The sequence below is a fragment of the Amphiprion ocellaris genome, chromosome 14, assembly GCF_022539595.1.
Source record: "Amphiprion ocellaris isolate individual 3 ecotype Okinawa chromosome 14, ASM2253959v1, whole genome shotgun sequence".
NCBI lineage: Eukaryota > Metazoa > Chordata > Actinopteri > Pomacentridae > Amphiprion > Amphiprion ocellaris.
Genome location: NC_072779.1, coordinates 2,497,934 through 2,524,544, shown reverse-complemented (window position 1 = coordinate 2,524,544; position 26,611 = coordinate 2,497,934). Strand labels below are relative to the sequence as shown.

The window sequence follows — 26,611 nt, the reverse complement described above, 5'->3', positions numbered from 1 at the left end:
TATAAAAAAGAAATTATTTCTACATGTAGCCGAAAAATATTAGGCAAGAAAGGACTAGAGAATTTTCCCCTATGCAAATATTCTCTCTCTCCCTCTCTCTCTCTCTCTCTCTCTCTCTCTCTCTCTCTCTCTCTCTCTCTCTCTCTCTCTATATATATATATATATATATATATATATATAATATATATATATATATATATATATATAATATATATATATATATGTCCTTTTTTTGAAAGAAAAGCATTTTTTTTCAATGAAGATAACAGCAAACGAATGATAAATCCAGTGTAGACATTGTTAATGTGGTAAATGACTATTCTAGCTGGAAAGTTTCATGGAAAACATGAATTTGTCTGCTTATTGTATGCTTATTTCTCATTTCTATCTATCTATCTATCTATCTATCTATCTATCTATCTATCTATCTATCTATCTATCTATCTATCTATCTATCTATCTATCTATCTATCTATCTATCTATCTATCTATCTATCTATCTATCTGTGTGTTTTAATTCTTTATGCTTACTCTTATTGTTTCGGTCTGGAACATGGGCTCAATACATTTCACTGCATGTTGTATGCTGTATAACTGTTTGTGACAAATAAAAGTCTTGAATAATGAATCTTTCACTGCAGGAATTATGATATTAAATGACTTTTTTTATCTACATAAGAATAAATATACAGATGCAATATGGATAGTCTGAGAGCCTTTCTTTCAGTATATTCTATTTCCTGAAGACAAACACAGAGAGGATGAGGAGGAGCTTCTTCCCACAGGCTATGCTCCTGCTGAACCTGAAACAATGGACTCAATAAACACTCAACCTGCAAATCCAATCCACCATACTGTTTACACTTCACCTTGATATATAAATTTGCACAATTTCACTTTGATTTATATATTTTGCTAGTATCTGTCATCTATCTATCTATCTATCTATCTATCTATCTATCTATCTATCTATCTATATATATCTATATCTATATCTATATCTATATATCTATATATCTATATCTATATCTATATCTATCTATCTATCTATCTATCTATCTATATATATATATCTATATCTATATCTATATCTATATCTATATCTATATCTATCTATCTATATCTATATATATTTCATATTTCATATTTCATATTCATTTTTGTTCTTATTGTTTCAGTCTGGAACAGGTGCACAATACATTTCACTGCCCATGTATAATTATGTTTGTGATAAATAAAGGTCTTGAATCTTGAATCTGTTCCTACTTGTGTCTGAATTTTGTGTTTTCCTTCCCATAAAAATGTTTCCACCATAAACCAATGCAGAGAAATTGGTGCATAAATATTCACCAGAATAAAGTAGTGAAAGTGTTTAATGCTCAAAGTTTCCTGGAGAATGACAAGCTCCTTACTCAACATTTCCTCCCAGTTTTCAAATGAAACTGATGCCCATGACTGTAACAGTCACAAATAATAGACGACTACTAGCAGCTTGTTGTATATATATGTATAAACTTAATTTCTAGATTACGTTACATGCATAATTTTCATAGTAATAAGTATAATATAAATTAAAAAGACAGGACACTCTTGCTTTATGCTAGACTCCTGTTGAGGTGCTTGTGTTGTTTAGAAATGAAGACACATATGAATTTGTCCTTTTTTCTTATCATCCACCAGTGTCTCTAAAATCTGCTCTGCTGTGTTTATACCGGTCTAGAGAACACACAGACAACGCTGCACAATGAGTTTGACAATTTATTGATATTTGATGTGGTACTGTGACAATAACAAATCATTTACAACAGGGTTACATCAACGACGCTGGAAATATTCAATTTCATAAGCTGCTATGATGGATCTGGTCATACGTTCTGTCCTGGTGGCAACAACTTTAGATATATTTCTATTGGTGACGATGCTGCGTTAAAAACAAATCTACGACAGAGATGTGGAGGAGAGAAGCTTTAACTCGAGCTGAAATGAAAAGGGATAAAATGACAGCGAGGTCATGCAGGCGCATAAACATATTTATGTTATCGTTTAACTGATACATGGAAGAAGCCGTTTCTGCTGGTCGAATAAGGAGGGGGCGACGCTTCGTTTCATTTCCAGAGTAACAAGAAAACCTTTAATTAGCTACACAAACGACACCATCACTGGACTACACTACAACTCTGGGCCTGAGGGCGTTCATATAGCGGACACACAATGCCAACACTAGGCTAGAATGACACTAGAGTGTTAAAAACAGACATTTACTCTGAATGCTTGGTCCTGTGGGTTCAGTTTGGCCGAGTTGCCACAAGTTTAGACTGGCATGAAAAAGAAAAAAACACTGGTTTTCTTTGAGAGAAACAGTGGAAACATTAAAGCACAAAGAAGTGGAGCAGTCAAAAGGAAACAGGCAGAGGTCAATGCAGAATAAAGGAATGATATAGAGGGGAATGAAGCCGTGTAAACAGGGCAAAACAAATTGGCAAATATTCTTAACATGGAGTGGCACTGGTGTTTTAACACATTATAAACAGCTGCAGTGGTTTCTCTAGTGGTTGGAGGTGGAAATATTGGGGATTTTTGGCCACTTAGACACCTCACTATACTGAATATTTTCAACATTTCTGAAGATAACTTCGTAAAGTTGGCAAATTTTTAGAGCCTGATTGATATAAAATTGTTTATATGTATCAGTTTTTTTATCATTATGTGTTGTATAATATGTGTTGACATAAAACCTTCCCCTTTATTGAACATAATTGAGAGTTTACAATTGAAAAATGATGTCATTGCTTAGTTTGTCCAGCAGAGTGCGTTCCGTCTGCAGCGCATGTAGCAGAGAACGTATCACAGTTTAACAGACGGTGATGCGGAGTCAAACGGTATCGTGTGAAATACATCGCTGGAAGGTTAACAGTGATGCCATCCTTTAACTTTATCAATTTAATATTAGCAAAACGTGTCGATTACGAATATCAGGAGATAAATTCAGCCACAAAAATCCTGTATCAATTAGGCTGTTCCAAAATTTAGTTTTCTTTTTGCATTTACATTTTGCAACATTTAAACGATTTAATATTCAGGAAAAAAAGCCAAATTACTCTAAAGATGTTCACAACTAGCTGAGTAGGAAAAGGTGGAATGCTAATAAAGCCAGAATGTGCTGAAGGCTGGAAAAGGATTTTACCACCTCCACTATAAACGGCAGTGGAAACTCACAGTTAAACACTATGATTTAGGAGTTAAGATCCAGTTACTCATCGCAACTTTTTGAAATTTCACTTCACAGTTTTTCAATCATTGGTTCCCACTGGAGGCGTTAGTAGCTAAAAGCTGCTTTCTAGTAAACATGAAAGAAGTCGTGTTTAAGTCACGGCAGGAAAAAGATGTCAAAAGCTTCTGGGTTTGAATCTTCAAACACATTAATGGCAAACAGAGCAAATCAACACTGGAATCATTCTGAAAGCAAAACTAAAGCAAAACGAGTATCAAAAATAAACTGAAAGAAGTGTGAGCGACACGCTGTACAAAGTAATAAAAAACAATGGCTTCATGGAAAATGGGGGGATTTTTTTCCACTCAGGACATTTTCATCATCTTCACAACATTAAGACACTAAGTTAAGGATGGAATGGCGAACGTGTTTTCACTGGGAGGTAAAAATCTAAACGGGGAGCTGAAGTACAGGATTCAATAATGCGTTCAACTGCCAAAATAAAGGGAACACCAACAGTGTGTTGATCTCTAATAATACCTCAGTATCAGCTGTCAAATCGCCCACTACTCCAGACTCTTAAGCCATCATTTGCTGTTTGGGTTCTCTTGTTTTGGCAGTTAGCTGCAGATACAGGAAATGATAAAACACTGCAGTTTGTTGTCAGGATGAAGCGGAGCGGCTCAGTTCTTCAGAACCGAGTCGTACATCTGGTAGACGTACTGAGACACTTCAGGGGCCCGACACTTGAGAGACAGCTGTGGAAAGACAACAGAGACACCTTCAATCACCAACAGTCGCTCTGAGAGAGGCAGTTCAGAACGAGCAGAGGAAATACTTGAGATGGAACCATGCATCACGAGCTAAAAATCGATACAAATGTGTGACGATTCAAATCGGCTGAGATGAAAAACGAATCGCGATGCCCTTTTAAAGTTTGAAAATGTAGGGAAAAAAGATATTTTCACAGTTAAAATATTTTCACTGTGATGTCCACATTTTCAACATTTTTGGGAAATCTTTGAACATTTTTTGGTGAAAAAAAAGAAATGTTAAAATGTTTCTTAAGAACATTCACAAAAAAAATCTACCAAAATCCAGCGATTTTTGCTGGATTTTGGTTGATTTTTTTAAGATAAGATAAAGTTCTTTATTTCTCCCCACTCCAGGGGAAATTTACATTGTTACAGCAGCTTTATTTACAATATATACAAGGGTGAAAAAATTTTGTGAATGTTCTTAGAGAAAATATTAGAAGTTTTACTGATATATATGCAATCACTTTAGATATTTTTAGGATTTTTTTGGAAGATTTTTACAGATATTTTGAAAATATTTACAAGGATTTTCTTGCCAAATTTGGGGAATTGTTTTTTTTTTTTTTTTTTTAAATAAAACTTTTGAGGAATTATTGGAATTTTCTTCCTGAAGGTTTTTGCAAATTTTCAGAAATTTGTGGAATTTTTTTGCTGAATTTTTTTTCAGACAAGGACACAATATTTTTTGGTAAATGAGGACAACAGGAGGGTTAAAAACTTCTTATTTCTAATGTTTTCAGCCTGTTTCTATCTAGAAGAACACATCAGAAGAAACTGCTGAGGACTCTACCGTGTAGTTGGGGTTTCCGGGCTGAATGCGGAGCTCAGCCAGGATCCAGATCCCGTTGGTCAGCTTCAGCGACTGGTACAGCATGTCCTGGCCTTCTACGTTTCTTTTGGCAATGGTGTAGATGTTGTTGTTCTGCAGCTTCCCTGACACCGTGTCTGCAACACCAGAAAAACAGAATGTTACCTCAGATAGTCAATAAACCAGCTGCTGCTACCATCTAATTACTGAGCAAAGACAAAGAGGCTGGAATCACTACAGGTACTAACGCTAGTGAACACATGAGCTAAGTCGACTACTGGCAGAAGGTTAAACAGCTCTATCAGGATTGTAATGAACTCTTAGATTTCAGTAAAGCTGACCACTGGGCCGAGCTGTGCTGTCAGGACTACAGTCACACGATTACTGGCAGCTTTTAAAAGGAAAGAAACCGTAGAAAAGGCTGTTTGGTACAAAAGAGAAGGAAGAATCCAAAGACCGGCATGTGGGTGGAGAGAGAAAACACAGAGATATGTGTAAGATATAAGAAAGACAACTGTAGCCATGTTCTGTAGGAAAAAGTCCTCATTCTAGGTCATGTTTGGTGGAGAAATATCAGCCAATTAATTAGTCCATTATTAGTCAAGAGCTGCACCAACACACATAAACTGTATTCACAGAACTAACATCCTCAGGCTGTTGAGGCATTTTAAGACTGAACAAATGCTAAAATTAGATGAACAGGATGCGTGAATCAAATTTTAGAGCTAACGATGATAAGACTGGAAGACCTAACACTACGCTCTCAAACACATCCAGCTGGATGTTTTCAGCCGATCACACAGCTTTATGAGCTGGCAAAGAACACTTTGGACATACAGCCTCAAAAACGCTATGAATCATCTGCACAAAGAGTAAATTGATTCAAACAAACATTCTTTTATGCATAAATCGTATTCCCTCAAGAAAAATGATATTTTCTAAGCCATTTTTGACATATAAGAAAATAAAACACACGTCTTCAATGGGTTTCTCTATAAATATATACAGAAGAACAGGCCCCGATAATGTGGAAATAGAAAAATAATGTCCAAAAGAGAGATTTTCTAATTTGTTAGTGAAACAACTTAGTGACAAATGTTCCTACCTGCATTTAGGTGGCACTCCTTTATCTGGTACTGCAGCTCGTTCTCATTGGGGATGTCTTTCCAGGTAGCCAGGAACACCTGTCGCTCTGAAGAAGGAAAAACGACAAACTGATCAACACTGGAGACACAGAAACTACTGGATGGTCGACAGTCTGGTATTCTGTCATGTGTGTGTAGTCACGTGTACAACAGATATTCAAGTGTCCCTATCCTGATTTTTATTTTTTAATGATTCAATTAAATTTTGACATTAGGAATTCAAATTAAACTTTACAACAAAGCATTAATTTAACAGTTGGATTTAATAATCTATAGCAGTTCAAAGAAGTCTCAATATGGTGTTTTTTGTCTTAAACTATGATGTGTATTTTATAAACCATTCACATCCAATATGAGAATTAGATGAACTAATAAGAACTTTATTTCCTGCTTCACTGTTTGTGTAACGGTGTCTAAATGACAGAGTAAAGACAGATGTGATTTTTTAAAAAGCTGAGTAACACTCGTACCCATTTTTCCATCTTCAACAAAGAATATGTTGAGAGGGATGAGTACGCTGAAGTAAAACACGTCGATGTTGTTCTTTACAGCCACCTGTACACAAGTAAACAAAACAGAACATGGATAAGTACACATGTGCTAATACAAAGGTTAAAAGAATAAGTTAAAAATAACTTTTCTTACTTATGACTGTCCAGTGTTAATAATTATATATTTGTTATGATTTATACCAGTGTTTCCAATCATTGTGGTGCTTTGCTTCTTTAAGGAGATTTTAAAAATTGCACTAAATAGGAGAAATCAGCTCCAAGCTTTCTCTGCGTGTCCAGCTTGGTAGTTAGCTTCACAGCTGCTGTGCATCTTTTAAATATGTCACAAAGCTGTTTAAAGTGTGTTTCTGTACCTGCAGATTATTGAGTGGGTCCATCTTCATGACTGGTCCGATGGTGTTAATAGGCAAAGACACCTCGATGCTCTGACTGGGCATCAGTGGAGTGTGGACGGGCAGCGGACTGGTGGGGATCATCCCAAAACTACAAGACAAACAAACAAAACGTCAACACTCAGCTGCAGACTCCTGAGGTGCACAGAGCTAAAACTAAAGGAGAAGAACAAGCAGTTGGAGGGAACTTTCCCTTCATGTCACTGACCTGTTCTTGTTGAACTGGACGGCAAAGTCAGTCATGTGTTGCAGGGCTTTGTTGGTGAAGGTCATGTCCATGTACATGTGGCCCTGACGGCGAGAGAAGGTTCCAGAGATCTCCAGCCCCTTAGCTTTCACTGCAGGAAGCCACACCTGGTAAAACACGTCCATATGATCAATTCTGCAAGCAGTATTATGTACAGTGGTCCCTCGTCCCTCACGAAGTAGAGACCATATTTATTTTATTATTTATATGTATTTTAAGGCTTTATAAACCTTCCCCACACCGCAGAGTAACATTATGCACAGTGATCAGATGTCTGTGTGAAACGGAGGAGAAATGCTGAATGCTGCTATGCAGGACACAGAGGAGGCTGATGCTAGAGCCAATCAGAGCCCTGCGCTGTACACTGCACATTTTATTTCAATAAATATTCTTTTAATATGTTTTAATTATTATTTTTTATATTCTTTTAAATTGTTTTAAATTTTTTAGACTAGAAAAAATTATTAAAATAATGCAGCGATTGCAGAGCCGGTCTATGACTGAACTGTTGTGCTGCAATGCACCATGGGAGTTCAGTGTGTTGAGGGTTTAAATGTTGTTATTGTTGTTTATGTTAGTGTTACAGTGTTATTAATGTTTGTGTTTGTGTGGTTTAGTCAGCCTAGTTAGTTTGGTTTAGTGTTATGTTGTCAGGACCGTGAGTGTGAAGTGTGTTTGATCACTTCCTGCCACATTTTCTGCAATACTGCTCCCTGTGGGTGTCAAAATAAAAGCATCTGCCAGTTGCGGAGTGCATAAAAGGCAGATATCCTTTCTCCAGCGTCATTCAACGCAGCGTGCTACATTATAAATATATAAAAATACCTATATACCGCAAGATAGGTAAAAATCTGTGAAAAGTGAACCGCGATATGGCAAGGGATGGCTGTACACTCAATTTACAAAATCTCACCTTTCTATAAAAGCAGCTTCAGCTCTGACTTGATTAGTATGTTTGCTGTAACTGCTGCTTCATCCATGTGTTCAGACTGACATAGTGCAAAAATACAGCCCGCTCATAAGAGAAGACAAACTGTTATTTAACCCATAGTGGGGAAATTTGCAGTTACAAAATATAGACACTTGGGCAGAAAATTAAAAGAAGAAATATACATGACAATTGTTGATATTGTACAGATTCTTCATAGGTAGAAATTCAGATATTCTATATGTCTTCTATATGAACAAAAATGTACATTGTATGGAGAATTTTAAATGTACTAAATATGAATAGCACACAGGTTTAAATGCACTTCAGTGAGAAAGGTTGTGTGAGCGCTGCGTGAACTCACGGCTTTGGCAGCCACGTAGCCTCCGGTGGTGATGGCCATGCCTGTGGAAAGCTCAAACAAGTCGTTGAGGCCGCTGCTCACAGCCGGAGGTGCAGGCGTTGGAGACGGAGCAAAAGTACTGGGGACAGACGACGGGATGAAGTTCTGTCCCACCTGAAGAAATCACAACAAAAACACAAACGCAAACAACAAACACACACAATCTAAGTATAACCAAAACTCCAGGAGGCAACTTGATAAATTTGCTACAAACCTACAAAGAGAGTCACACAGAGAGGTCATGCCAAAAGAAAAGATGAGTAATAATGATTTAGGTATTATGAGGAAAACACAATTTCAACCGTATCAAGACTGTGATTTGCTAAAGAGCCCAGAGGAAATGACCAAAATCAAATGTGAGGTAAATTTAAAGAGTTTTGTGTGTTTTAGCCCATAAACTACGAAGCCATTAATTTAGATATATTCCATACTTCAGAGAGTTTGTAGCAAAAGTTCAGACTTATCAATTTAACCTTTTATATTATAAGCTATATATATATATATATATAAAGATGTAGTAGACTCTCTATGGTCGATTATGCTGTATAGATTGAGATATAGTCCATTTTTGAGAGAATCAGTAGTGGAATGTCAGTTTTTGGCTAATTTTGAGACCTAAAAACCAGACAAAATACGTAAAAGTGTCTAATGTAAGTGTCCACAAATGCTCAGTAACTGTCCACGCGGATCCAACAAAACTGGAGAATTTAACCACAATACAAACTTTGTGGCAAAATGAATGAATGAAGCCAAATCTACAGAGGTGGAAAAAAGTTTTCGGACTCTCCATACATTTGCATTTATACTGCGTTAAGCATCACTCTCAGGTCTTTAGTACAATCACAGCCATAACAACTAAATAAATCCTTAAAAAAAAAAACTTAAAAAATTTAAAATTGATTGGTTCCATAAAAATAAGACATTTTGAGTAGTTTTTCTTGTAAACAATAAACCAAAAAATATAATTTGTATTTGTTTGTGTCTGTCTAATGCACCTTTTGAAAGACAAAAAATATTCTTCAACAAATATTTCATGATAATATTTGAGATTGTGTTAAATTTTAAAGGTGTCCAAAAACTTTTTTCCACCACTATGTGTACAAAGTCATACTATTTGTCCTTTTACTGGATCCATAAAGTGATACTGGAAGCTCCTTAATATGATTCTTGTGGCTCATTATTACCTTGGAATAATTTAGAAACACTTTTTGGAGAAGAATTTACCAGAAAAGTGGCATTTACAGCTTGTCTTTACAGCTTAAAAAGCAAAAACCAGCAGTGTGGGAGACCATCAGAGCTGAAATAATTAAAACAGGAAGCTGAAAGAGAAACCCAGTTCATAGGATTGCTGCACTGTTATATTGAGAAAGATAAAACTGGAAGCCAGAGAGGGAACTAGTGACTTTTCAGCTCGTTTACAGACGAGTGTTTGATGAGTTCACCCTCGTGTCGTCCTGTGGGTCAAAACTGACCCGTTTTGAAGTTTGAAAATGTGGAAAAAATATATATATTTTCACAGTGAAACTTCTGATGTTCACATTTTCAACATTTTTGGGAAATCTCTAAATATTTTTTGGTGGAAAAAAAAGAAATGTTAAAAATGTTTCTTAAGAACATTCACAAAAAAATGTAAAAATTTATTTTTTTGTGAATGTTCTTAAAGAAAATATTAGAAGTTTTGTTGATAAATATATATAATCACTTTAGATATTTCTAGGATTTTTTTGGAAGATTTTTACTCATTTTTTTGAAAATATTTACAAGAATTTTCTGCCAAATTTGGGGGATTTTTTTTTTTTTTTTTAATTTAAAGGGAAACTTTTAAGGAATTATTGGAATTTTCTTCCAGAAGGTTTTGGAAATGGAACATTTTAAAATGTGGGAAAAAATATATTTTCACAGTGAAACTTCTGATGTCCACATTTTCAACATTTTTGGGAAATCGTTGAACATTTTATTGGTGGAAAAAAAAGAAATGCTAAAAATGTTTCTTAAGAGCATTCACAAAAAAAACAACCAAAAACCAGCGAATTTCACTGGATTTTGGTTGATTTTTTTTGTGAATGTTCTTAAAGGACATAAAGGATTTTTTTGGAAGATTTTTGCTCATTTTTAAAAAATATTTACAAGGATTTTCTTGCCAAATTTGGGGGATTTTTAAAAATAAAACTTTTAAGGGAAACTTTTAAGTAATTATTGGAATTTTCTTCCAGAAGGTTTTGCAAATTTTCAGAAATTTGGAGAATTTTTTTGCTGAATTTTTGGATTTTTTTCAGACAAGGAAAGAATATCTTTTAGTGCCCATAAATGAGGACAACAGGAGGGTTAAAGAGAAAAGTGTCAGTCATCTATTGCACAGTTTTACCATGAAATTAGTTTGACCGATACAAACCAAAATGAGGGCAGGTTAAAATGACGGCTTTTCCCTTCCAGGAAATGGGCTAAAATAACTCAAAACATCTGTGTGGTCTTCAAACTGAAAATACATGAATGTGAAACAGAGAATCCGGGTTCAAACTTGAAGATCTGAGAGTGTGGTGGGTTAAAGTCAGGAGGCATGCAGCGTGCAGATGGCCAAACAGAAGGGCTTGACTTACTGCTGGACTTCCCCCAACACCTCCGCCCAGGTCTCCCCCCAGCTACAGGAGAGAGGAGAGGCCCCCAAAGACAGCATCCAAACATCACAGACAGACCGAACACACAAACAGAGACAGAGACAGAGACTTTCTTAGCAACCGCAGCCCATCAAGAGGAGCCCTCACTGTGTGGGAGGATCTTAACTCTGCATGTTAGGCTTCAAAAATTAATCTGCGAGAAGATTATGAGGAAATCCAGATATTCCAGCAGCTTGGAGAGACGGTAAAGCAGAGGAAATATACTGTTGATGTTTATAATGAACCACCGTCATTCATTATTTTAACACATTTCAGTGACGTTTGAAGTTTGAGTCTTTTATGTGTTGCAGCGAGATACAGCAAAAGCACAAAACAGTTACTGAATCATTTAAATTACACAAATATTTACAAATGACAAAAAACTAACACGATTTTTTTACTCGTGGAACTTATAAAGTCTTGAATGAGCTTTTTCTTCATGCTAAAAATGTCAGTTGCTGTTCTGATATTCAATAGTAAGGATCAGAAATATTTCAACACATATCACTTCCTTCAAGAAAAATGCTGCTTTATATTTTTAAAAAATGACTGCGTATCTTTTCTCCTTCATCTCCAGTCAGATCTACAACATCTTGTGATAGCAATGAAGCAGCGTCACGTAATCAGCACGTTCAGAATAAAATAATCTGAGGGAAGCCAAACAGCTGATCCATTATAAAGATTTAACACTCTGAACCCCAAAACATGAAAGGCATGTTGGCTTTTTAAAAAAAATCTCTAAAATTACACTAATATATCAGAGCAAGAAACTGTAAAATCTGAAAATAAATAGTAACTTTCCAACAGTCCTTGAGAAACTCATCTGTTAAATGAAGTTCACTCAGGAAAATTAAACAAATCTAAGCTTAAAATCCTGATATTCTACCAAAATCAGTTTATTTTACATAACTCATTTTTTAAAAATGCCACAAAATAGTTTGTTTTAATGAGAGAATTCAAGGTGGTGTACAACCGGAGAATGGAAACAAAGCCGTCTGATAGCGTCGCATGTCGACATATTCGTCCATTCCGCTCATCAACTAGTTCCACGTAACCAGTTCTGACGTAACGATGAAACGCTGTAGGTTGACGACGTCGTAAACCGAGGACCCCCTGTATTCTGCACTCCTCAGCACAACCATGAAGCCATTAGTGACTCAGGTGCGACCCAACAGTCAGAAGATAAAAATTTATTGACTTTATTGGCTGAACTGGACTAAACTGAAGGCTGTGTTTACACAACACAGACAGGAGACCAGTGCAAAAACAAATTACACTTTTAAATAGTAAATATCTACAGCATTTAGAGTCACCGTTTTATCCAGTATTTGTAAGACCTAGGAACCAGGTCTCCCTTGTAAAGAAGATCTCTAATCTCAATGGGACTTCCTGGTTCAATAATGGTAAAAAAAAAAAAAAAAAAAACTGTGGGCACTTGTTTTGTTTTTGTATTTTTTGTAATTTTTGTAAAATTCAGTTTACTGATTGGATTTTTCATAACTTCAAGACTTTTTAGAGATCTCTCTGCTTATAGACATGGTTGTGCTGTTTCCATAGAGGTGCAGGATTTCATATTATAGTGAAAAATGAGTCCACAGTGAGGGAAAATGTGTCCAGATGAAAAAAAACGGCAAAAACCACTTTGGGTTCAGAGGGTTAAATTCAACAAAAAGACGATAATTTGCTACTTTTCTGACTATCCTGTCCTCTCAGCTGTTATTTTCTAACGGCTAAGGTCAGGTTACTGTTCAGAACAATCAGTCTCATCGCTACAAAGACAGAAAGCACTCAGGCTGACTGGATGTTTAGCCGTGTTGAGCTTCCACTCTGAAGTATGTAAATAAAAGTGTGCATGTGTGCGTTCCAGCTCACCAAACTGTCCAGGCCTCCACCCAGAAGGTCCACTGCACCCATCTGCATGGAGGAGACCTGGGGCACGTTAACTGGAGGGCCCAGGTCCAGGTTCAGCAGGTCTCCCAGCAGGTCGCCCTGGCTGGGGATCACATGTGGCTGGTCCATGGCAGCCGCTGGTCCGCCGCTCACTGGGCTCTCACCTGTGTCGATGCTGTCAGAGGAGGAAGCAGCAGACTGGTGAGGGACAGGTATTTAAAAAGAACCCAAAGTCAACAGAGAGGTACTACAGTTCCAAATCCTAATTCAAGTAGCGATCAAAAAGTCACACGAATGCTCTCTGTAACTGTCAAAGCAAAAACACACACACTAAAGCATGAATATTACCAAAAACTGTCTCTGATATTTAAGATCTTCAGGTGTAGAACTTTAAAAACAGTCAAACTTACAGAGTCTTTAAACTGCTTAAGTCAAAGTCACATCTAAACCAAAGTACCAGAGTGTTTTCATATTGATTGGGTTTATAAACAGAAAGCTGCTAATTATGATTTTCTGTTCTCAAATCTATTTGCAGTAGGTACAAGTTTCTCATTATAAACAACACTAGACAGTGATTTCAGTGGACATTCACTGACAAACTGAAAACTCCCATCCACAACTTCCTGTCCATAAGCAGCACTGGATCCTCTTTTCTCCCTAATAAATATCAGTGAGGCAACATCTTCACAGTTGTGCAATGTCCTGTTATTCAAGGCAGCTGCTGGAGCAATAAATACACGATAGAATATTGATTTATGGGTTCTTAGCTTAAATACAGAGTCGAAGCTGGAACCACTATGACTCATTTGCATGTAATCAAAGGAAGAACAACTTTTCGTTTCATTTGTTTTGCCTTGTTTTCTGAAAGCTTAGTGTGGTTTTGTTTACTGATTTGGACTAGAGCTCATCCTTAATTTTAGTTTTGTTTAACACAACCTTTGTTTATTGAAAATAAATTGTTCATTTCATTGGGAAAAGCTGTGGTGTGTGCTGCTTGAGACCTCGACAGGATGGCACTTCATGTTACACTCAGTAACCCCTAGGTTGGGCGTAACAAAGTCAGTGTCAACATTTTTAAGGATTCATTACGTTGTTGGGCTGCCAGACTGTTTTAATGGAGGAAGACGTGCACGCAACTGGTAAAAGTTCTACACCATGATGCGGCCTGCATGCTAAACGTTGAAATGCTTTCTGGCAATAAAATGAGATGAAACAAAGCAATAATGTGCAGTATTGACGTTGTAATGACCGTGGATTTGTGTCGAACCTGCTGTGTTGAACAGGAAGGTGTTTCCGGTGGATTCCGTGGCTTCCCTCCACGAAGGCGCTGGGAGGTTTGTGGTAGACAGAAGCCAGGGAGCCGATGTGGCAGATGAGCTCGTCCAGCAGGGTGGGTTCAATCAGGTCCGTCTCCTCGGAGATCAGGGGCTTTTCCGACAACACCACCTCCTTGGCAGTCACAGGGTCGGTGGACAGCAGGCGCCAGTAGATGTAGCCTCTATCACGCAGGTCAGGGTTGTCAGAGTCCTGCAAGGGAACAGAAGAGGTCAACACATGAGCTGTAAACTGTTAATTCAGTGGAGGAATCAGAGCTTGAGGACAATATTTGGACACGGGGGGAAAAATCCCTTTCACATGTTGAAGAAAGACGTGTTTCTCTAGGCTTCTTGTATGAACTGAGAAAAAAAAACATTAAACTATTGTCATGGTTTGACAGCAGTAGTAACCAACAGTAAGTAAAAATCTCATCAAACTAATGTTCTTCGGAGTAAAAGACAACACTCACCTGAGTGGCCAGACTGAGGACCTGCTGCACCAACTCCTGAGTCTCTGACGGCTTCTTCAGGAACAGCTTAACAATGGCAGTCAACAGAGTGAGCTGGACCTGCAGATCAAAGCACATACAGTCATAACGTGGTTATTTTCAGAGTGCACTGCTTTCCAAAAAATGACCCATGTTCTTTCATGGGAACTCAAGAAATGTCTTGGTGGACTCTCCTGGAAAAGTCACAGGCTCTAAGGAGGTCGGGCATTCTGATTCTATTTTTCTGAATTCTTGAAAGAAACTCCAACTTTCATTGTAATGTTTTTATAATCATGGCATTAAAACTTTGTTATGCTGCACATATAACTATTTGAGCTCTCTCTGCTTCTTAGCCATGCTTGTGTTGTGTAGTACTTTATATTGCAATGAAAATGAGCCCACAGTGAGTAAAAATGGGAGCAAAAAATGCCCACAAGCTGCCTGCAATAAAGAGGGCTAAATAAAACTCTCTACCTGGAGGAAAATTACTGAGTTGGTTAAACTGTCCAAACTCAACTGGGCTTAAATTTTTTTCCAATATTTTATTTCATTTTTGTGTAAGAAAATACATCGGTACTACAAAGTTAAATGCATAACGCTTCCTTTCTCTCCATATTTGTATATTTGTTTAATCTAATGTCAGTAACTGATTTAGATTCTGTATTTACATGATTACGTGCGCCTCAGTTATTTGCCGGTGTAAATCTGACTTTCGCTGTTTTTGATGAACCCACCTGAGTGCTCTCATCATGGAAGCCCTCGAGGAAGCTCTCCAGCAGCTCGTCGGCATTGTCGATCCTCTCAGCGTACTCGCCAACGATCCAGATCATGGCAGCTCGAGCATCAGGCTCATCCAGAGAGTCCAGATTCTCACACAGTGTGGCGATGATGCTTTCATACCTGAAGAACAGCAGGTCATTGAAAGGTTAACTTCTTATCCAGCATGTAACTACCGTACACATGCAAGATAAACAATCCTGGATGGACAGCAACTAAAAATGTTTACGTCAAAGCTGATTAGTAATTTGTTAATTGCTGATCCCTTCTCAGGAGTCGGAGAAAACGTACTTGTTGGGGTATTTGCGGAAGATGTCCCTGATGACCACGATAGCCTCCTGAACCACGTAGTTGACCTTGGTCTGGATCAGGTCCAGCAGAGTGCTGACGCAGCGCTCAGCTGATTGCTGGAGAGGAACAGTGTTCACTGTCACCATTAGTTGGAGAAAAGAGTCACAGAAAGTCTAGTGCAGCATAATTTCAAATGGCAAACACCAGCAGTGTCAACCAGGACCTGAGAAAAGTGATAAACAGTTTTCACCAGAAGCGTCTATGTGGACAAATGAAGCATCTCCTGAGTATAAGATACTAAAATATACAAAAGTCACAAACAAACCTTTTTTTTTCTTTTGCACCAACAATTCACCCCAAATGGATTCTATTTCTTTCAATGAAAATTTGTTTAATAATACAGATTACATGGACACAGCACAAGATATATGGCTGCAGCTTTAGTGTTCGTTGAGCTGACTCACACAAAGAAAACCTGACTATGTCAAACTGCCTTCATAGTTCAGCCTCTGATCTGATAAATGCGGTGAACATTAGAAAAGCTGTGCCGGTTAAATAGAAACTTCCCGTCAGATTTAAAGCCCTCTTATAGTTCATTGATCATAGGTCCGGGTCCGTATAGGATGAAGTCTGGGTCCATCAGTTAGTGACCTGGGGTCTAGGATGTAGTGGATTAAACAAAGAATCGATTCAGAGAATTTCGCCTCGAGGAATTTTAGTAATCAAACTACTCGAATAACTCGAGGAATAGTTTAAGCTCTAATAAGATATTAAAATATACAAAAGTCACAAACAAATCTTTTTACCTTTTTCACAAACAATTTGCCCCAAACTGATTTGATTTCTTTCAGTGAAAATTTGTTTAATAATACAGACTACATGGACACAAGAAGGTCCTCATAAAGTTAGCATCAGTCTGCTCTGCTCCTGCGTTATGACATTTCCACCAACACAACACTGTAGTGATGAGACTGAAGTGAATAAGAAAAAGCGACGGCATTTCTTACCTCCACTTTGATGGCACAGCGTCCGATGGCTCGTACAGCTTTACGCACAAAGTCAACATCTACCTCTGTGGCGTACTCCTTCAATTCAGCCAAAACCTGCAAGGGACACATTTCAGATGGATTTTCAGTGTATCAACGACATTATTTGGATATTAAAATGTAATCTCTGAACTTGACTTGGTGTTTTAGGGCATAATGGTAAACAGTAACATATAGATTTTTACAGAAGTTATTTGTTTGGCTGTTTTTGGCTTTATTGGACAGGTTAAGTTGAGAAGCAGACAGGAAAGTGCGTAGAAGAATGTGGGGAAGACCTGCAGCAAAGGGCTGGAATTGAACCCAGACCGCTGCATCAGGGACTATAGCCCCTGTTCATGGGTCGTCCACTTCACCAGTTGAGCTATCTGGGCACAAACAGATTTTTTAAAAAATTGTTTCCTATCAGTAAGTAGTAAGTGTTCACATTCTGTACCTGGGCGATGTTGGCTTGAGACGCCAAGCGGATCATGATGTCCAGTTTCTCCAGTTTCACGTAGATCGGGTCGTTGTACTTGACGAAGAACACCTTGATCTCCTGCTTCAGGATCTCAGGCCTGCACACAATCAGCACATTAGACTGTAGAACTGGACCCACATTAAACAAGTCACAGAGGAATCAGGAGCGATCCTGTAGAATATTGATAGTTTTAAAAAAAAATGTTGGTGTGAAAATAAGATCTTTTAAAATGTGCGACTTCCAGCTCTTACAGTACGGATATGACTAAGTGTTGTATGAAAAGTAGTTTCTAGTGCTTAAACTGCTAAATCCAGTTCCACTAAGAACATATTTGCGATGTGAAATCCAATGAATGTAAAAACACAGCTCATCTTCAGCCATCTGTGATCACACACCTCTTCTGGACAATGAGGTTGATGTTCCTCAGAGCCACATACTGGACCTCTGGCTCTCCAGACAGCAGGGTGACCAGTGGGGGGGATAACTTCTTCAGCAGTGTGTTGTAGTAGTCCGAGTCTTTGGGCAGCAGCTCCAAGAACTTCATCAGCACCTTGACAGCTGACAGAACCACCGCTGAGTTGGCGTGAGACAGTCGAGGAGTGACACGCTCACAGATGCTTTGAGAGGGAAGCAGAGAGAGGTGAGAGTCTGAATCAGGTGCGAGTGCTGTAATTTGAAAGGAGGATGAAGCAGTGATAGTGTTGGGTTTACAGGGTTTTAATCTCTCTTCCTAAGCAGCACAAACCAACTAGATATATTCAAAAGCATTTTGTTTAATTTGGTGTCATTGCTACCTTTGAGCCTCACGCTCATCCTTGGGGTTGTAGTTGGACAGACAGTCCAGGATGAAGATCTGCCCCCACTCTGTGCACTCATTGAGGGCCGTCAGCAGCTTGTTGATGTTCTGAGGATTGAGGTCCAGCAGGTTGCTGTTGGGGTGAGACTCACTGATCTCTGACAGGGCAGCAACTGCATTGGCCACAACCTGAAAGACAGAGGCAGGGCTGTTACTCAACACATCTTTAAGGCTCCAAGGAGGTTATCACTATAATCCACAAGACATTCCAACAGCAGTCAACAATAGGGATGTCTCAGACCAGTTTTCTTTGCTTCTCATCCAATCTATTATTTGGTATGTGGCGATAGCTGATACCATTTTCTCACAGTTAGAGTTTAATACCATAGTAGCAAGAGGAAGCGGACAATTTTTCTGTCAAGGAGAGAGCACTGTGGGGTTTAGTCAGTAAAGGACCACTAGGGCTGGTCTGAATAGCAATTTCTGGGCTCCGGATATTCGGGCCCAATTAATGATGAATATCTGAATATTCGGCTTGGCTACAAGAATGGACATTTCAGTAGCCTACCTACACTCTCTTCATGTTATGTGCCACTAAGATGAGCATATCAACATTTTGAGGGCAAAAGTGAACTCCTGCTTTTGTTCACCATGTAGCCAGCCTTTGAGAAAATGCGCTCCGACAGGGTGGAAGTGGCCGGAACGCACAGGCAGCATTTGGCTGCTTAAGCCAGTTTAGGCTATCGGTCTCAGTTTAGTTTCCACCATCCAAGTGGGCCACACTGGACTCTAGCAGAGTCTGCCAAATACTTCCATCTCTGGCTTGGCACTTTGGTCTTGCTCTCAGGGTGTTCATCATCAGAGTCCGACAGCATTAGCATGGATCTGTCTTCAGCATCTTGTCTTCTGTGTACAAACACGGGTGAAGTGAAGCATGACGTCAGAGTTGGTAGGTCCACGTGATACAGCCAACCATCTGGCCAATCAAAAGTAACGCTGACCACAAGACTGAGAAATACCAATGCTACATGACAGTAAAGCAGCTACTTGGTTGCAGCAGCGGCGGCAGCAGGGGGGTTCCGAGTATTAGGATCTCAAAATTAATACTGGGACATCACCACAATGATTCAGATATTCGGGTCCAGCCCTAAGGGGCACAACAACAAACTCCTCAGTGAGACATAATGACATCCAGCCAGTGAACTTGTGTTACATCAAGTTGAGGATCAACTAGGACAGAATTCCTAGATCCCAGTGAGATACATACCATCCACCCTCAGCGCCCACATCAGAAGCTTAATACAGCAACATCAGCATATATTATAACCTGTGTGACTGTGGACAAAAACAAAAGATCAGGTTTAGGTAAGCACCAATAACGATTAGTTAAAAACTGCCTTCATCAGGACCAATCCTGATCTTTGGATCAAGACTGGAAAATCCACTTGCTTTAACACAATTACCACAGCTACAGAGTAGCAAAACCAAAGGGTGAAACATAAATCTAGCATTTTCCTCTGTGGAAAACAGATGATATCAAAATGCACGCAAGCTTCACTTAATCCAGAATTTATCCAGGAAGAACTCCCTGCAACTATTAGAGTATCTCTTCTGCAATACGGATTTTCTTGTCATGAAATCAAAAACAGACTGAAGATGAAATTAACTGATACCCACCATGGGGTTGGAGTCAGCAATGAGGTCTCTCAGGGAGTCCAGGAAGCCCTGGTCCTCCACCATCTGGGCGTTGATGTCATGAAGTTTAGCCACACAAACGGCCGCTGTCTTCCTCACGTACGGGTCCTCATCCTTCAGGCACTTCCTCAGCGGCTCACACAGGTACTCCGTGATCTTGTCCACCCGGATGCAGCCCATGGTCCGTACAGCCAAAGCCCGGATCAGAGGGTTGGGGTCCTCGCAGTCCTGGAAGGCAGGGGAGGAAAGGTTTCATTAGAGTGAGTTTACACTCAAAAAGTAAAAAAATGTTCACTTTGTAAGGCTTTGAAAGTCCTGACTTATCAGCAAACTATGTCTCCAAACTGCAGGATAATCGTAACCTCCTCTGACCTGTGGGAAGCCCATGTAGAAACACTTTCAGCTCACTTTTACAGTCCATCTTTTCTCATGTGAGCACACGTAAGGGGAAAAAAGTATGTATAGATTTATCTGCCTTACTGTAGATGAGTGTCGCTACAGCTTAAGATGCAGTTAAAACAACAAATTACCTTGACGAAGCTGTTGACAGCCATTATGGCCATGTCGGGCTGGCTCTTGGCGTAGTTCATCAGGTAGAGGTAGACCAACTTCTTCAGTTCAAGGTTGTCAGTCTGCATGCAGTTGACCACATCTGGAAATAAAGAACTGATAGAAGAGCAACAGGACATGGTCAGAGTTTACAGTATGAGGCCGTAATGCTAATTCTTTCATCCTACACTAACAAAGCAAAGCCCTTTACACGTTCTCTCAGAGGTGATGTTCTGACTGTCTAAAAGGGGTGAATAGTTCAACCTCCTGATGAGAACCCACTTTTTTTTTCAACTTTACTAATCAGTTTCCCAATTTGATGCCTGCTCTCTGAGGCTACTAGCCAGATGTGCTGAGGTGCACAAATTTTGTAACTTTCCAATTTGCATGCATTTCCATTAGTGTAATAAAATTTAAAAAAAAAAATAAATAAAAATCGCAAGTGATGAATACTTATTCAGTCAGACACAAAAAAATGTGTGTTGTGAAAAAGTGCATCAATAATCGTTCTATAATCGAATCGTGAGAGAGAGAGAGAGATAGATAGATAGACAGATAGACAGATAGATAGATTCCCACCCCTAATCAATTCACCTGTGTTTCCACCATACACACTCATTTTCTTGACCAATAACAACTGATAGTACAGAAAGCTGCTACCGATCAATACAGGAACTTTAACTTAATCACTGCTTGAGCCACCTTCACTGTTCCAAGAACACAATGGAAAAGCAGGTGGAGAAGAGTGGAAATAAAAGCAGATTTAGTAACAATGACTACCGGTACATAATGCAGACTAAAGCAGGAGCTGCAGTAGATCTATCAGCCCTCCACCTGCTGAACTAAGTCAGGTACAAGATTTATTTTTAAAGGACATCCAATTGTTTCTTAGTGCCAATAACACCACCATTGCCTTCCTGTAAATGACATGTGGTAAACACAACATAACTACAAATGCTGCCTCATGTCACTATGCTGAACATACCACAGTTGTTGATTAAATTACAGAACCAACTACTTCACATCAAGCCTAAATCTTCTACTATACCTGACATCTTTGCCAACAGTCATGGCAGCGATGACCTTCTTCACTGCCTCTTTTCTCTTCTCCTTCTTCTCATTGTTCAGCTCGGCCTTCAGTTCAAAGATCTCCCCTGACAGATGAATCACAGCCAGAGTTGACGTCAGAACAGTTTAAACCTACTGATACTCTGTGAGAAATAAGATCATATAGTCCACCTTAAACCACCTGAATGGAAGAAATTTAGTCAGACGCTCACCTTTTTTGTTTGTCGTGAAATATTTGGAGTCCGTCATGTTTGTGGTCCTTTGAGTCTGTTCGAAAGAAATGCACAGAATTATACCATCAGCCTTCTACATACTGCTCATTTCTTTACTTTTAACTCCCTCCTTCCTCCCAGATCTGCCATGTGACTCTGTGCCATGGTAGTGATCAAACCACAGAGAAGTTCAATGAGGTTCTGTTTACATCTTTACTTATTCTATAGATCTAAAAATGATATAAACGCTAAAACACGCAGATGCCACCCTGATGTTTTTAATTTTCTAACTGCTTCATAAATGCGGAGTATGCTACACTAAAAGGATGTGGAACACCTCTTTCCACCTTTCATTAACTGCTACAGGATGCCGTATTTCCTAAAAGTCAGCATTAGTTTGTCAGATTTCTGCTTTGCTCGGTTTGTCCCACGTAGCTGTAAATGTTGTTAGTGTGACACACAGTTGTCTGGAAGCAACAGCAGGTGTTCACATGAAGCAGCAAGCCACAAGAGCTCGCAGAACGGGATCACCATATCATCTGAAATCCTTCCAAACTGAACTGGGACGTAATGCCAGCACTGTTGTTTGCCAAATGTCTCCTGGGGTGACATAAAGCAGACCAACGTTGGACTGAGGAGGACTAGAAGCATGTTTCCCAGGGAGATGAATCAGGCTTCACTATCTGGGAGTGTAGCAGACCAATCCAGGTTTGGAAGTTTGGTGAAGAAGAAATAACGATTTGAGGTTGTTTTTCATAATTTAGAAGCCAACTAGAGCTTGGTAGGTAGCTGTGTAGAAGAAGTCTTATGTTCTCTCTATGGCAGATGCCAAACAAGTGAGAAATCAATTCTGTGGAGCCACCGTTTGCCTTGTTGGTGACCAAAAATTCATTAAAATGGTTCGACAAAATCCAGAATGATTGACTGTCATTTTTTTCTGATGGGAAGGGCATGAGACACAAACTTCCCCATAAAAGAAGTATGATTTCAAATCTTTTGCATTTGTCTTAGGAAGACATGAATCCTATGCATATATGGAAATAGTAAAATATCTCCAGTATGTGGAGACAAGACAACAACAAAACAAGAAAACAAGACAGAAAACTACAAAAATGAGACACAAAAGAGCCAAAATGAGGCAAAAAAAGAAACTAAACAACAAAAACGAGACACAAAATTACAAAAATTAAACACAAAATGACAAAAACCAGGAACAAAACAATAATAACAAAACACAAAATGACAAACTGAGGCACAAAATCACAAAAACGGTACACAAAACAACAAAAACAAGACACAAAATGACAAGAAACAAAACAAAAACATTAAACAAAACGACAAAAACAAGAAACAAAATGAGAAACAAGACAGGAAATGACAAAAAAGAAACAAAACAACAAAAACGAGACACAAACTTACAAACCGAGACACAAAATGACAAACACGAGACACCAAATGGCAAAAACCAGAAACAAATGAGAAAAACGAGACAGAAAATGAGAAAAACAAGCAACAAAACGACAAAAACAAGACACAAACCGACAACCCGAGACATAAAATGTCAAAAATGAGACACAAAACAACAAAAATGAGACATAAAATGCCGAAAACAAGACACAGAATGACAAAAACAAGAAACAAAATGAAAAAAGCAAGACAAAATCAAAACGGCAAAAACGAAATATCTTGTTATTATTGTTGTTTATTATATTGATTAATCAACTAGTTGTTTGGTCAATAAAATGTCAGGAAATGATGAGTGACTTGTGTTGTTCACAACCCAAACATATTGAGTTCACGCTAATAAAAGAGTAAAAAAAATATGATATACTCACATTTAAGAAACTGGAATATGATCATTTTGAAATTTGGTCGATTGTGGAAGCAGATGGCGATTAATTTAATAGTTGCCAGCTGATCAATTAATCGTTGCAGTTCTAAAAGGCAGTAGCGTTTCGGTAATATTTGTTCTGATACAACAGGGTTCAATATTGAACATTTAACCTGGCTATCACTGCCTTCCTTAACTGCATGATAAACTATATTTAGTCATGTTTCAATTTTATTTCCGCAGCTAGCTAGTTTATACAAACAGATCAATGCCTTTTTATTTAAGCTAACGTTACATCTTTACCAAATTAAACATCTGCAGTGTTTAATAAAGCAGCTGTTTTGCAATTTAATGAACTCAGTTGTTATTATAACTAACCATAGAGAAGTCGTGACATTAAAAACAGCGTATTAATGGTCGTGACAACGTCTGACCTCTCTTCAACATCCAGTTAGCTTCTATTGACTGGAGCCACAGCTAACGTTAGCTACATGCTAACTGCATCAGCTGCCTCCAGCAACACAGCAGCTAAAAATCCCATAACCACAACTATCTGCGGGGTTTGTAGCACCAGCACGCTGTTTTCAGTCTTGTAAGATATGTTTTCATTTTGCCGTTTTGTTAAATCTGACCTGAAAGCAGAAAAGTGAGCAGCGGCCCAGTTTCCAGGAGCTATCTAACCGTAGCTAGACGATGAGCTGCCCGGTAACCGGTCAACATCACGTCACACTAAAACAACTATAATGTTAGAGACATTCTGAAGTGTAACATGCGTCAGATACCTGGTTTGGTCAGTGTTTGTCCGTGGGAAAATATTCCAGTGGGTTAAGACGCAGGTTGGCCCTTCGCCTGTTCGGAGGAAGATGGAGAACCGGTGTCGTGCCAAAGTAGCTACCCCGATAGAAAGTGTATCCCCTGCCGCGGGAGCGCGCATGCATTCGGAAGGGTGGAGCTATAATTCTGTGTTTAGATATCAGCGTAGTTTATGAATAAAACAAAATGTGGATTGTTTCGATCATGCTTTGACTGTCAAACATGTTTGGTAATTTAGCACATGACATTTTAACCTAAATAAATGCTTTTGCTATACATCGTGTGTTGCCTAATTAATAATATTGATAGCGCTGCCTAATAATGTCTTTTCCTTCTCCTTTTTGTAATGAAGTGTACGCGATCACCCTGCTGACTAAACGTAGGCCCAATACTCTTTGGGTGGATACTAGATTCAAACGCGCTGTAATTCAACCTTTAGATCAATCTGTCCAACCTCTGATACAGTAAAATCAACACCACTGTGAGCATTTTAACACACTGCATTTACTGCAGCACTGCCAGCAATAGTTGTTGCTGTAGCTCACTTTCCACAGGGTATCTTGTCTTCAGATATTGGCGGGGGGGTTTTTTGTTTTGTTTTTTTTTTAAATCCCCCCTCTGTTGATTATCAGAACTTCATAGCATTTATTCAGAAATTCTCAGACAAATGACGATACAGGAGGATCGACGAGAACATGTTATGAGGTGGAGACACATAATTGCAGCCTGATTGTCTGCGCCTGCCAGAAAATATACCCCCCTCTATATTCCTCAGGTGATGTACTAACATCACGTGTTTTATTCTGCAGACATTTGTGATCATGCTTAGCAACACCTGTGAATTAGGACTAATTTCATTAATCACAGCTAAAGTTATAGAGGGGTATAAATTATTTCAGCCTCATTCACTGGACTTTTCATTACAGCGGGGGGGGGTACATTTTCTGGCAGGCGCAGACAATCAGGCTGCAATTATGTGTCTCCACCACATAACATGTTCTCGTCGATCCTCCTGTATCGTCATTTGTCTGAGAATTTCTGAATAAATGCTATGAAGTTCTGATGATCAACAGAGGGGGACTTAAAAAAAAAAAAAAACCGCCAATATCTGAAGACAAGATACCCTGTGGAAAGTGAGTTACAGCAACAACTATTGCTGGCAGTGCTGCAGTAAATGCGGTGTGTTAAAATGCTCACAGTGGTGTTGATTTTACTGTATCAGAGGTTGGACAGATTGATCTAAAGGTTGAATTACAGCGCGTTTGAATCTAGTATCCACCCAGAGAGTACTGAACCTACGTTTAGTCAGCAGGGTGATCGCTTACACTTCATTACAAAAAGGAGAAGGAAAAGACATTATTAGGCAGCGCTATCAATATTATTAATTAGGCAACACACGATGTATAGCAAAAGCATTTATTTAGGTTAAAATGTCATGTGCTAAATTACCAAACATGTTTGACAGTCAAAGCATGATCGAAACAATCCACATTTTGTTTTATTCATAAACTACGCTGATATCTAAACACAGAATTATAGCTCCACCCTTCCGAATGCATGCGCGCTCCCGTGGCAGGGGATACACTTTCTATCGGTAACTACTTTGGCACGACACCTGTCCTGTGGTGCTGCGTTCGTTGTCATCGGAAACTGGAGTGCTTCCCTCTTCAGCTGAGACCAGAGACAGCAAACAGGAACCTTCAGCGAACGTTATCTGAAGGTTAGTTCTTGTAGGATTTTGCAGGAAAGAGGCAGTATAGTATAGTATAGTATAGTATAGTATAGTATAGTATAGTAAAGTATAGTATAGTATAGTATAGTATAGTATAGTATAGTATAGTACACTATATTTTAGCCTGGTATAGTGTACTGCAGTATACTATAATATAGTACAGTATAGTACAATATAGTATAGTGTATGTAATATAGTTTAGCACAGTATAGTATAGTACAATATAGTATAATGCACTACAGTACAATGTAACACAGTATAGTCTAGAATAGTATAGCGCAATATAGTATAGTGTACTACAGTACAATGTAGTGTAGTATTGTGTAGTACAGTGCAATGCAGTATAGTATAGTATAGTATAGTATAGTATAGTATAGTATAGTATAGTATAGTATAGTATAGTATAGTATAGTACAGTATTGTACACTATAGTTTAGTATAGTATAGTGTAGTAAAATACAATTTAATATAGCATAGTATAGTGTAGTACAGTACATTATAATATAGAACAATATAATATAGTGCAGTACA

General features: G+C 38.5%; 1 protein-coding gene across 2 annotated transcripts; it reads right to left on the bottom strand.

Annotated features, from left to right (window-relative positions):
* Positions 1-1,746: 1,746 nt before the first annotated feature.
* Positions 1,747-24,466, bottom strand: ap2b1 (adaptor related protein complex 2 subunit beta 1). 2 transcript variants are annotated; one of them, XM_055017326.1, is made up of 22 exons: positions 24,318-24,466; positions 21,705-21,759; positions 21,473-21,578; positions 20,406-20,541; positions 19,858-20,103; positions 18,179-18,369; positions 17,780-18,001; positions 17,361-17,481; positions 16,889-16,984; positions 15,882-15,997; positions 15,548-15,713; positions 14,796-14,894; positions 14,277-14,536; positions 12,992-13,184; positions 11,063-11,104; positions 8,427-8,579; positions 7,096-7,241; positions 6,849-6,978; positions 6,454-6,538; positions 5,944-6,030; positions 4,821-4,975; positions 1,747-3,970 (listed from the first exon to the last, which is right to left on the bottom strand). In XM_055017326.1, exons 2-22 carry the CDS (start codon positions 21,739-21,741, stop codon positions 3,896-3,898), a joined length of 2,862 nt encoding a protein of 953 aa, XP_054873301.1. In that variant the 5' UTR covers positions 21,742-21,759; positions 24,318-24,466; the 3' UTR covers positions 1,747-3,895. The 2 variants fall into 2 exon arrangements, with proteins under 2 accessions (XP_054873301.1, XP_054873302.1); XM_055017327.1 differs by lacking the exon at positions 11,063-11,104.
* Between the last annotated feature and the right edge of the window lie 2,145 nt (positions 24,467-26,611).

Coding starts and splice junctions, on each gene's coding strand:
- ap2b1 (XM_055017326.1), bottom strand. CDS start 21,741: ATGACGGACTCCAAATATTTCACGACAAACAAAAAAG. Junction 14,895..15,547: donor TCCATGATGAGAGCACTCAG/GTGGGTTCATCA, acceptor TTTGATCTGCAG/GTCCAGCTCACTCTGTTGAC. Junction 6,979..7,095: donor GTCCAGTTCAACAAGAACAG/GTCAGTGACATG, acceptor TTTGTCTTGTAG/TTTTGGGATGATCCCCACCA.